Here is a 13,467-nt window from a genome sequence, read left to right as displayed (position 1 = left end):
TTTTCAAGTCATTAGACATAGATTTGATTTTTGGTGGCAAATGATTAAAGATCTTTACCCCCATGTAACATATTCCTTTTTGGAATTGTGTTAGACTAGTTTGCGGATAATGCAGATCACAGATAGATCTGGTACTACAGTTATGCATTTGTGAGTTGAATGTGAATAATTCCTTATTTACTATAACAAACAGGGAAATTGACAACATATATTGAGCTTGTAGTGGGAAGATATCCAATTCTTGAAACAAACTATGACACGATGTTCTCTTTGTTGTATTTGTTATAATCCTAATTATCCTTTTCTGCATCCTAAACACTTTTATACTATGCGGGGAGTTACACCAGAATATTAATCCATATGTTATTATAGAATGTACATAGGAAAAATACGTCATTTTTAATGTCTCCAGTGGTAAAAAGGATTTAACTGTTTGGATTGCAAAACAGGATCTGTTTAACTTATCAATTACTGCATCAATATGACTTTCCCACATTAAAAAATTTCCAATTTTTAATCCCAGAAACGATATATTAGAAATACTTGGAACTTGATTGTTTAAATAACTAACTTGAACATTTAAGTTTTTACTGTTTTTAGTTCTAAACTGTAGAAAATAAGTTTTTTCATAATTTATTACTAGCTCATTTTTCCTAAACCATTCATTTATCATCTCAAATAATTTATTCTAATTTTAAATGTCGCAGGATTCTTATCAAAGATAAGGATACTTGTATCATCTGCAAATAATATTGGTTTGGATAGGTCAGATATAATTTTTGGTAAGTCATTTACATATAGTAAAAAGAGCACGGGGCCTAATACAGAGCCCTGAGGCACTCCACACTGCATTTCTTTCCATTCAGAACAACATTTACTCCCGTTTTCATACAAAATTACTCTCTGGTATCTTCCTCTCAAATAGGATCTTATAAGTTTCTCAGCAACTCCTTCAATTCCATAAAATTCCATCATGATTACAAGTAGTTTATGTTTGTGCTATGACACCATTGTTATTAAAAATAACATATGTGCTTTGTATCACTAATGAAAGAAAAGTCAAGAAATAATATATCTGTAACTGATTCTACTCATTGCATTATTAAAGCAATTTTATGATTAGGAAAAATGATAATGACCATATCAAAGAAGTTCTAAATGATCTTGACAGACAAAATAAAATAAATATAGACCCCATGCAGTTTAGACTTTCTGTGGAAGTATACTGTATTTCCTAATGGAATTTCAAGTCATATCTGATATGTTACTGTTTTACCCCTTTATATGATGTACTGTTGATGTAGCTCATGGCCTCGGCAGACATATACACCACGGATGATCATATTATTTTGCTGTTGAATACACATGAAATAAACAGAAGATTATATATGTATAGAGTTTACTCAAATATGGCACATTGAAATCGATGATAAACTGAAAATATAAATATCATAATCCTATTTGTTATAGGCCATCTGCTTCCAGAGAAAGCAATCCATTATTAAGGAAATGTACAATTATGAATGCTGTGGGTTTACACATTCTATCTATGGATATGATTTTTACCATTTTTCAAATTATGAAATGTGAGTTTCTGTCTTGGAACTGTGTGTCATGCCTGTAAATTGAATGTACAGTTAGGTCTTAAAGGATAGAAGCTTTTAATATAGGCATTTCATTGATATTCTGATGACTGGAGTAGGAATCATTTTGAAAAGCATTAGTCATAAGTGTGTAGATAACTTAAAAAATTGTTTACATTTATTTCCATATGATACTGAGCCCATGTTTTGTGTTACTGTCTGCATTTTTTCCTTTCTCCACAGTTGTTTCAACGCTGTTTGATGAAGGTGCTGAACATCGACTTGTGGAAGTTGTACCTTGCATATGTAAAAGAAACCAAATCCACTCTACCTACATACAAGTAAGTAGCAAATTTGACATGTACATTGATTATCTTTCATAACATAAAATATGCATAAAGTAGCAGAACATGATAAAATTAAATTTCATATGTCATGCGTAACATACTGAATAAAGGGAGTTTCAATTAATTGGTCTGGGAATTTATGCTTACAATTAATTTAAATGGAATGACAAAGGTTTCCTGTAATAAGACATCCCTGAATTTTTTAATATTCGCAGAAAATTTTCCCTGGCTTTTGCCTCTGAGTGGTAATTACCTCCAATTATTGTGTTTCCATCCTTCCTGTCCTTTGCCCCCTTGGCAAGATAAAAGAACTCATGCAGAAGTATCAGTGAGGCAGATTCTGCCACTGCAAATGATGAAAATTATTGCCACAAGAGAATATCTACAGTTTCTCTGAATTTCATTGAGGATCTAATATCATATATGTTTCCAAGAGACTTAAGATTCAGCAAAGTGAAAAATCTGCTTCTGGAGCTAACTGGAGATCAGATCTAATGCCATCTAAATCAGAGTGTGGTTAACCTGAGATCACCTGAACGTCTAGATCTTTTTCTATATATTTATATGTATAAGACACTTAGGTATATTTCTGCTCTTGCCAGTTGCATTGAACTGTTAGAATGCCAATATAGGCATCACTTGTGGCTCTAATATGAGAGCTGCTTACAGGGGATAAACATAAAGCAAATAACTCCAGAGAACATATATGATATCAGTGGGAATGGAGATTAAATGCCATCTGGCAATGATGAATATTGTTTCTGGATACATGGCTAGATTTACCATTTGGTCTCATTGCTATATCCAAATGAGAGAAACAAGCTAGGATATGGACAATGAGTGGACAAGATGCTGCTGCAAGTTAATCCATTTGCTGAGTCATATCAACACTTGCATTAAATGAAAAGAAATGTGTGAATAAATAGATAAAGTGCAAAGGCAAAACAACTCTGTCCAGTGTGACTACTTAAGTTTTTACTACTTGAAAACTTAGCACCCTTACATGTTTTGGTCCTTACGGGCCATCTTCAGAGGGAACATCGATACTTATTTGGGAACTACTATCACAGTTGTTCTGAGTGCTAAACTACATACACACACAATGCCTGGAATGCACAATATACACAAAATCCAACTTTTCACAATCACAGCAGCTTTCCTGGTATATTAAAGTTTTTAAAACTTTGTTGTTTAAGTTAAAATTTATAAACCAAGTAGGTTCGTGTCCCTTCTCCTGTCGTCTTTCTTGATGGGGCTGAACTTGTGCCGCCTGTCTATCTTGAGAAGGAGATTCTTGGTATCATTCTGTGTTTGTTCGTGGTGTGCTGTGTTGTTTTCACGCCATGAACAAACACAGGACAATACCAAGAATCTCCTTCTCACGATAGATAGGCGGCACGATAGGAGAAGGGACACAAACCTACTTTGTTTATAAATTTTAACTTAAACAACAAAGTTTTAAAAACTTTAATATACCAGGAAAGCTGCTGTGATTGTGGAAAAGTTGGATTCTGTGTATATTCTGCATTCCAGGCATTGTGTGTGTATGTAATTTAGCACTCAGAACAATTGTGATAGTAGTTCCCAAATAAGTATCGATGTTCCCTCTGAAGATGGCTTGTAAGGACCGAAACATGTAAGGGTACTAAGTTTTCAAGTAGTAAAAACTTAAGTAGTCACACTGAACTGAGTTGTTTTGTCTTTGCAATTGATTGTCTGATGGACCAGAATGACACAAATCAAATTCAGATAAAGTGCATTCATATTCAATTAATAATCTTTATGGTATGCTAGAGCAGTGTATGTTATTGCTGGGTGTGGCTAGTTAGATTATGCTAATATATTATATTGACACCTTAAATATAATTGTAGTTTTTAACAGTCACCTTTCTAACATTGTATTCATTGTACAGATTGGAATTTAATTGTGCATGTTTAATGTAATAGATATATCAGAGAACATAAAAGTGACAGTCTATGTTTACTTGTATATTTTTTCATTGAAGTGCATAAAATGAACATGCAATAGTAAGGTTATATCTGTCTATATATCCATGTGCATGTTTCATTTTTGAAAGTACTAAACAGGTTTTGAATAAATGTGGTATGGGAGGCGGATTCTGACACAAAAATTTGTTAGGAAAATTTAATTTTGATCTATATCAGTCTATTATAAACACTATTTGCAGGAAGCTTAAGTAGAACTTTTATCAGTTTTCACAGAAGCAGCCCAGTAAAAAGTGGGGCATGATGCAGTGAATATTTAACAGAACATGACAAAATAATGTATGTTCTTGTGGTTTAATACTTATTCTGTTCAATGGGGCAGGTTAGTATAGCGTTGATGTTCCAGAATCATTTTCGGAAAATACTTTGTTTGAATCCTAGGCAGGACACTGGGTATGGTGACTCTGTTGGCATCATTATTTTCCTGTCTCCCTCAAGGCAAATGTCAGGTTATTACCTTGATTAGGTCATGACCACTTCCATATTCTTTCCAGTTTATCATTCATCCATCATCCTACCATCTGATGTTATACAGTCCAGCTATTGGCAGCAACATAAAATAACCCATGGAAGAAAGAAAGAATGTGTTTTATTCATTACCTTTGTTCTTAATAGAATGTGATTTTTAACTGGGGAGTAAAGCGCTGCCAGCGCATAAGGCTGACAACCTTACCGCCATCTTTGAGCCGATTGTCTAGATAACATGAGACCCTCAACATCTCACAATCCCATGGGCTTTCACGGTCTGTTACAGAGATAGCTTTACTTTTTACTTTTACTTATCTGTACTATGATAAGCTATGTCTGTAGTTGATTTGTGTCTGTAATACGGGGGTACAAAATCAGAGGGATAGGCCACATTAAATTTGGAAACTTTTATATTCCAAACTGGAATACACGTTTTCTTTTGTCCTTGTTGAACATTGTAATGCTGTTACTCCATTACTCTTGCTTTACTTTAGGCAGATATTCAGTTTAAATTCCAGTAATGAACAGCTGACCTTAGTGATGTTTTTCTGTTTTCCCCAGTCCATCCATATGCAATTGTTCTATAATACATTCCATTACTGCTTTTCCTATCCATCATTTTGAATCTCCATTCATAATCATAATAGTATTTCTGTGTGTACAATCTGAGCAGTTGCAAAGCATTTGAAAATGTTCCATTTCCTTTATAGGGAGAAGATGGCTCAAGCATATGACTTTGCCCTGGAAAAGATTGGGATGGACATCCAGTCTTACTCCATATGGAACGATTATGTAAACTTTCTNACACCGAATCTCCACGGTTACGACAAACAAGCGTAGCGTTCCCACAGAGACAACGCAATAACAATGGGTCATTGCGTAGGAAACGCTGAACAAACAAAGCAACGTCTCCATGGTTATGACAATGGGTTATTGCGTAGGAAACGCGGAGCCAACAATGCGACGTTTCCACTGTTATAACAAAGGAGACTCCTGTTAGAACAATATATATATTGTAACGTGTCTGGAATCCAGAAGTCACTTCTATGGAAACGCTAGAACAGACCATTGCATAAGAAGTAACAATAGCGATACTGTAATTCCAACAGTGAGCTGTTGTATCGAGAACATCGAATCTCCACGGTAACGACAAACAAAGCAACGTCTCCATGGTTATAACAATGGGTTATTGCGTAGGAAACGCGGAGCCAACAATGCGACGTTTCCACTGTTATAACAAAGGAGACTCCTGTTAGAACAATATATATATTGTAACGTGTCTGGAATCCAGAAGTCACTTCTATGGAAACGCTAGAACAGACCATTGCATAAGAAGTAACAATAGCGATACTGTAATTCCAACAGTGAGCTGTTGTATCGAGAACATCGAATCTCCACGGTAACGACAAACAAAGCAACGTCTCCATGGTTATAACAGAGGGTTCGTTACCTATCAGCAGCCAAGGTTATAAGTAGCCCAGCTTCAGCGAGGAACAGTGAGTCTCAGAACAGGCCTCGAAGAAGAAGCTTCGGAATATCCGTCTGGGTCCAGCATCGCCCGAATATTGTAAGCAGTGATTGTAACACTGCAAGTGTAAATGTTTGTAAAGTGTGTGTAAATGAGCGAAAGGAATAAATTCGCTATATTGGGACAACGGCGTGAACTTATTTGTAGCGTGACCCACGAAACACGATACAATATATTACTAACAAAAGTGTCCATTATTTGTTTAGGACATGGTTGCTTTCCTTGTCATATCACAGTATGTAGTAGCTAAAATCTTCAAGAATGAATAGTACTGAAATACTGTATTTATTATTAATTAATGCATGGCCATCACATATTCGCTTCCTTAGTAAAAATGTGATACATTTAAATGAAGTTCCCTGTCTCTGGCATTGGAACTACACTGAAAAATCCATTATCACATATGTTTATGAAATTCTGCAACTATTGACTTAAGCACTGGGCACTTCAGACAGTAACACATGCCATAAGAATTAATGTAATGAATACATGCACATATATATGTTTCTGGCAAAGAAAAGTGATGATATATAGTGATGGAAATGGGTCAGAAAGGAGCATTGGTTTCTCAAGAAATAAGTAATTTCGTCCACATGAAAATGTTTATGTGGAAGGTAAGGTAAAGTTGTCCCTGTGCTTAATTAGTTTAGCACTATTCCATGAAGACATGGGGGAGGGGAGGTATACCTCCACCTTTCTTGATCTTGGCACTAGATGGAGGTGAGTGGTCAGCTTCATGCCTTGCCACTTTACCTCTGGAGAAAGAGTCTCCCAGCACCCATTGGATAGGATGCTGGGCGAGCCCCAGAATTGGTCTGGACAGCATGGAGAATAGAGAAATCTTGCACTGCCAGGAATTGAACCCAGCCTGTCTGGTCCATAGCCCATCACTATATCGTCTGGGGCATACCAGCTCTGAAATTCTTATTTAGGTATGATTATGTGGGAACCATGAACTGCTTCCTTTACTAAAGAGGTAATGATGACTGAATCTCATCCATAAGGAAATGTTTTACATGACAATATTTAAGAATAGAAATTATGAGAAATTAAAATGAACATGTAATTGAATTAAATTTTTTCTTCACAATATTTACGTGTAGAGATCAGAAGAAATTTAATGTTATGCATGAAATTAAAATAAATTAGTAGTAGGGTTTCAAACTGCATCCACAAAGTATAAACCAATACTTTTTCACTGCCATAGCAGCCTTGTCTATCATGCATGCAGTATCATTAGGTTTGGGTGACACTATATTTATTCAAGCTACACGTTTAGCTCATCTTATTCTCTTTGATTTTACTTCCCTGCCAGTACTAAAAGGGCTGTGGGCCTATGACATACAGAATTACTCATTATATGTGCTACATTCAGCACTTCCTTCATCACTCATGGGCCTGGGTATTTCCCATACCACTTTCTTTGTTTTAAAGCATTTTAAGTTTATATTCTACCTAGAATAAGAGGCTTCATTTCCACTTATACAGAAGAACTGACAAAATGATGATGTGTATGCATGCACATGCATTGCCATATGTGTGTTTATCTTGGTTTATAATATTCTGTAAAGTGGATGAAATTACAATTTTTTGTAACTGAGTAGTAGCAAGCATTTCCTATATACATATTTTTCTCTTATTTTCATATGAATGTCATTGCTTTCCTCATAATTGTTCCCATATACATATAAAGAGAGTTATGTTACAAAAAAAATAACTTCATTTTTTCAAGATTCTTTGTTTATGTGAAGGTGTACCAACGAGGTGTGATCAACCCCATGGTTAATATTGAGCAACTGTGGAAGGACTACATGAACTTTGAACAGAACATCAACCCAATCATTGCAGAGAAAATGGCTATGGAGAGGAGTAGGGACTACATGAGTGCTCGGCGAGTAGCCAAGGAGTTCGAAGCAGTCACTCGGGGACTGAACAGGAATAGCCCCAGTGTTCCACCAACAGGACATCCAGAGGAACTGAAACAGGTATACTTATTGTTTATATCTGGTAGGCATTAAGCATCACACACGGTAGGCCACAATCTGTACATATTTGCTGCTAATGAATTCTGTTACATGCAATATAAAAGATTTTTGTTATTAACAGTAATATAGATAGGTACACTTTTGCAAAATCTGACAATTAAATAAGCATACTTATGTTTTTGAGCTGCAGCTGACAGCACTGGAAATTTGATGTGGTTTTGATTGTGTGGCTAAATTTATTGAGCAATTTTGTTTCAGTCAATTGTTGGGTTTCAGTTTGTTTTGTGTTTTCAATAAACATAATTAATGCAGTGCTTTGGTTTTCTGTCAGAAACATGGGTAATATGCTGTTAGGATATAGAAGCAACATTAAATTTGTATTGAAACTGGAGAAAAATTCAGCCATGATTTACAGAATATTATGGAAAGTTTACACAGAGAGGGAACTATGAGTAGAACACAGGTTCTTATGTAGGTTAAGCAATATCAAAGCAGATGAGGAGACATGCAGAGTTTGTAGGATTTTGCCGTCTAGTAACTTCAGTAAGCAATCCAAATGTCAAAGAAGTTACAAAAACTGATGAAAAAATATTGTTAAATTCCTGTTCAGAAAATAGCAGAAGAATTGTACATGAACAGAGAAACTGAGATTTATTGTGAACAAGATCTGAATACAAAGAAAGTGTAATGAGATAAATGAGGATAAATGTTTTTTTTTTGTGAGATCTTTAGCAGTACTAATGGAAGAATTTGATTTTTTGAAGTCATGAGACTATGTATGAGGCAAAAATAAAATGCTAGTTTCTCCAATGGTAAAATCCAAAGTCTCTGAGACTGAGATATATGTGAATGTCAAAATCTTAGGTTAAAACCATGATTGCATTTGTATATTGAAGAAATTATCCAATATGAATTTGTTCCTCTAAAACAGTCAACCAAGCATCTATAAGTTCTGGAATATTTGTGGTAGCATTGTTCTCGAAAAAGATGATATCTTTAGCCATATAAATGAATTTTGCATCATGACAGTGCACCTCTCCACATAGCACATTTGTTAAAGTGATTTTTCTGCAAAAGGAAACACCAGTGTTGAAACATCCATTTCATTTGCCTGATTTCACCATGTGTTCCTTTTCAATGTTCCTGAAACAATAAGTATCCTTGAGAGATATTGGAATTCATGTAGAATGTAGTACTGTAAATCTGGCAGCACTTGTTAAAGGTTAGTGACATAGAATCAGTTCTATTTCCATTGTGAATAGTATTCATATTGTTTTGTTTGCTTTCATTTCTTGAGGGAAGAATGTAGGCTTGTGAGATGATAATGCTGTCTTTGTGTATGTGTGTGTGTGTGTGTGTGCGCATGCATGCGTGTGTGTGTGCGCATGCATGCGTGTGTGCGTGCACGTTGGCTGATTTTTGTGAAATGTGGCATAATTCTTGTGCCACTGGAGGCCACCCCACAATGTGGCAGATGCAGGTGGGGGTAGTACTAGTGCCATATAATTGAGGGTCCTGAAATTTTATATCAAGCTAGATACATATTAAACATATCTACGCCTTGCATATGAAATATTATTTCTAAGTCAGCAATAACAAACGTGGCAGTTGTGTGAAACTTTGGGGTTGTAGCTGCAAAATTTAATGTAGATAACATTTGTACTTAAATAATATGTTCTTCACAAAACTGAAATAAAGTAACAGTAATACCAGCAGTAGATCTAGAGGACAAGAAATTTATACAATAGAGTTTAAGTCTTGTGATCCTTTGTGTGTGCATGTTAAAAGATATTTGGGGAATGGGTGTTAAGCTCCATACATTACTAACCTCACAAAATGATGGAGATGAGCTTGGCAACTTCACATATATTGTACCAATTCTTTTTAGTTATGTGCTATTTTATAGAAATTTGATGATGTTTGATTTGAATGTAGGTCACCTATGACACCAGCTGAATTTAGCCTTCATTTATTATGTGGAGGACTTTTGTAACAGCACATGTGTACAGTGAAGCTGCCTGAGTTTGTATTTTTTCAGTACCAATAGTGTTACCCCTGAGTGTTACTAGAATTCTAAAATCAAATTGACAAGCATATGTTGGCGAGATTTTAAACAAAACTGACAGGCTGGTGTTTTAGATTTTAGATTGTGTGCAGTGTGACAGCTATGTAGTGAAAAATACACCTGATGATGGCCCGTTGCGGCCGAAACATGTAGTGTAGAGGAAGAAAAGCCAAAGAACTACAACCAAATAAATTGTTGCATTCACGACAGCATTTGTATTATTACATATAGATCCATATCCATTTATGATCTTGAGATCAGATTTCTGTTCTCTCATTACTTCACAGCAGTGCTACTGCTCATTCAATGTACTCACCTCTTCTCTTGACTTCTCTGTACTGCACTGGACTGAGAACTGGAAAACTTTATAACTGACAGATCATTAACTAACTGACTCACTGACTAACTGAATACTGATTGACTCACTTCTCACTCATTTGCTCTGTGTTGCACTGAATTGACTGAGCATGGATTGACTCACTATTCATTCATCTCTTTTGTGCACTGAACTGAGAGCTTGCAAGAACTTGACAGTTACTTTTACAGGCACATCACCTGTAGTGAAAGCTCTAGAGTTTTAGTGTGCATCCTCAGTGTTTATCATCTGCAGAACTTTCCAGAGGGGGGGGGGATCTTGATACGTAATCAAGCAATTTGAATACAAGCAAGATGACATGATCCAAGTGCACTCTGTTTCCATTAGAAATTCATTAGACTTCTTTGCTGTAAAAAGCTTTTGCTACGTTCTGTTCTTTCTGCAAATTAAGTCTCTATTTATGTCTGAAATTTATTTCTTTTACAAATTACAGGTAGACCTTTGGAAGAAGTATATCTCATGGGAGAAGTCAAACCCTCTTCGTACAGAGGATGCAACGCTAATCACTCGTCGTGTGATGTTTGCATTTGAGCAGTGCCTCTTGTGTCTTGGTCACCACCCTGACATCTGGTATGAGGCAGCACAGTTCCTTGAGCAAAGTTCCAAGCTACTCACTGAGAAGGGGGTGAGTTACACTGTTACACCAATATTTAGCTTAACTTTAAAGATGGTGGCAAATTTTGGTTGCTTTTTCAATATACCTGATAGAGTTTCCAGGTCATTAACACTCCACTTATGCCTTCCTTAAAAAACAAGGTCTTTGAAACCTTGCCCAGAATTCTGCTCCTTTGTTTCTATGCAAACAGTCTGTTTTGTTTAGAATGTGGCTAACTCCATTTTTATGTGGTCTGCAGGACCTTCTTTTTCCCTTAAGAATTATCTCTTGCTATTTGGACAGTCCTTGTAGGTGCTAGGTGCACTGGTTGCTGTTTCTGAGCAACAAATTTTTGTCTTCAGGATGTGAATGCTGCTAAGCTGTTCAGTGATGAGGCTGCTGCAGTGTATGAACGTGCAACTGCATCACTGCTGAAGAAGAACATGCTCTTGTATTTTGCTTATGCAGATTTTGAAGAAGGTCGACTTAAATATGAAAAGGTACATCAGATCTACAACAGGTATCTGGACATCACAGATGTAGACCCAACATTGGTGAGTACTAGCGAATGTTATCTTTTTCTTTATCTCTTCATTTTTTTATCATGCTGTGTTTATTATTCATTTTTGAGGCACATTTTCATGAGCATGGTTAACCTTTTCACTACCAAGTAATGCTACAGCATATACCAGAATTGCTTAGTTTAAGAGCTCTGTCTTCTGGTATATAATACACTGTAGTATGCTGAAAGTCATCTGATATTTCAGAGGAACTTATTGCTTCCATCTTCAGGATCAAAGAATAAGCCACACTTGAAACCAAAATGAAAGCAGGTGGCAAGCAGAGCAAGAATTGCTGAGTTGTTATGCAAATATTAAATTACGCATACCACTAGGACTCCCTCATTCAAGATAAGAAGAAGAGTTTTGAAAATAAATTGTTTTGCATGGTTGTGCCATTGATTAGCCCCCCGTTGATTAACACCGTCTCTGATACTTGATTAGTCACTCTGTCCAAACAGGCATACACCATCTCTAAAATGTTTTGGGGTTGTGCTTAGATTATGCTAGTATTTCATCTTGTCATCAACAAATGGCAGTGTTATACCCTTCTGTGTCCTCCCTCAAATGCCTTAGAACATCACGATAGAACTCTTTATTGACTGTCTGACCAGGAGGGATGAATTCCTTATGAATAATCCCACCAGTATACAAAAACAGATCAATATGGACTTAATATTGCTCTTGACTTGTTCAGCTTTTTTGGACGAGGTGAAGAAGGGCTCTTCCATTGTGACGACTGCTGCTTACTTTCAGGGTCATAGCCATAAACCCAACTTTCGTCACCAGTGACAACCTTCGAAAGAAAGTTTGGATCCTCTTGAAGCTGTTGTTGAAGTTCCTTGCAGACTTCCAAGCGATGCTGCTTCTGTTCATTTTGCAGCAGTTGTGGCACAAACTTCACTGCAATCCTCTTGTTCAGTTCCTCTGATAAAATTCGTTGACCTGTACCACAACTTAGTCCCAAGGTGTTACAGAGGTCTTGGATGGTCAGTCTACGATCTTGCAGAATCAGATCGCTAACTTTCGTGACATTTTCTGGTGTGGTGCCAGTTCGTTGGCCGTACCGAAAGATCATCATCATCAGTTGATGTTCGGCCATTTTTTAAATGCTTATACCAGTCATAAGTTTGTGTCTGGCCTAAACTGTTGTCACCAAAAGATTGCTTCAACATTGGTGCGTTTCTGCAGCGGTTTTCCCAAGTTTAAAACAAAACTTCATACAGACACGCTGCTCTCTCAGGTTAGCCATAGCAAAACTGCAAACTCACAGAAACACAACAATGGAAATACATTCACCAACAATAAACCCAACCACTCATAATCACAAGATACAGTACACAAAAAATATATGAAAAACGACTCCCATAGTCGAAGAACCATACAACATGCGAGTTTGAATTAAGACGTATAAGATGAATAATCTTTACTAGTTTTAGTGTATACAAATTTTATTATAGTTGATGAAGAATGTACATTTTAATAATTTTATGAAAGACACTTGATGGCAAGCAATGCAATAGCTTAGCATAAATAAAGCACCTGAAGATGGCACAATGTTGCCGAAACATGTAGCAAAGTGACATGTTAAATTGAGTGCACTACAAGACGGCCATTACATACATATCATGGATCCCAACCACTCAACTCAACGCTGCTTGCCACACTGATTCAAGAAGGGTGTGGGGAGACACCTAGCAGTATTTCAATGTACTCATAACAATTCGCATGCAGAATTCAAATTTCGTGAACTTTTGGATTGCACCATGTATGTGTAAGTATAAAGAGCCCCTGAATGTAGCTATGTTAATATATAGGTACATGGGAACCTAGAGAACTAATTGTCCAGTATTTGAAATCTGTCAGACATAAGTAGATAATTCTGCACCATTAGAGTGTTTAGAGTTTTCAAGTCACAAGAGAAATTTCATGCAAGTGCTGTATATATTGTAA

General features: G+C 36.2%; 1 protein-coding gene across 1 annotated transcript in view; it reads left to right on the top strand.

The window, feature by feature from the left end:
- Positions 1–13,467, top strand: part of LOC111874261 (protein suppressor of forked) — a 94,039-nt gene that overhangs the window by 51,596 nt on the left and 28,976 nt on the right. The window contains exons 4-8 of the mRNA XM_023869615.2: positions 1,827–1,924; positions 5,116–5,241; positions 7,666–7,918; positions 10,793–10,984; positions 11,317–11,508. Coding sequence (XP_023725383.1) covers positions 1,827–1,924; positions 5,116–5,241; positions 7,666–7,918; positions 10,793–10,984; positions 11,317–11,508 — 861 coding nt within the window. The remainder of the gene's footprint in view (positions 1–1,826; positions 1,925–5,115; positions 5,242–7,665; positions 7,919–10,792; positions 10,985–11,316; positions 11,509–13,467) is intronic.

Source organism: Cryptotermes secundus, unplaced genomic scaffold, assembly GCF_002891405.2.
Source record: "Cryptotermes secundus unplaced genomic scaffold, Csec_1.0 scaffold1362, whole genome shotgun sequence".
Taxonomy (NCBI): domain Eukaryota; kingdom Metazoa; phylum Arthropoda; class Insecta; order Blattodea; family Kalotermitidae; genus Cryptotermes; species Cryptotermes secundus.
Note: the sequence above shows the minus strand (reverse complement) of the source record. Positions and strands in the feature narration are given on the sequence as shown.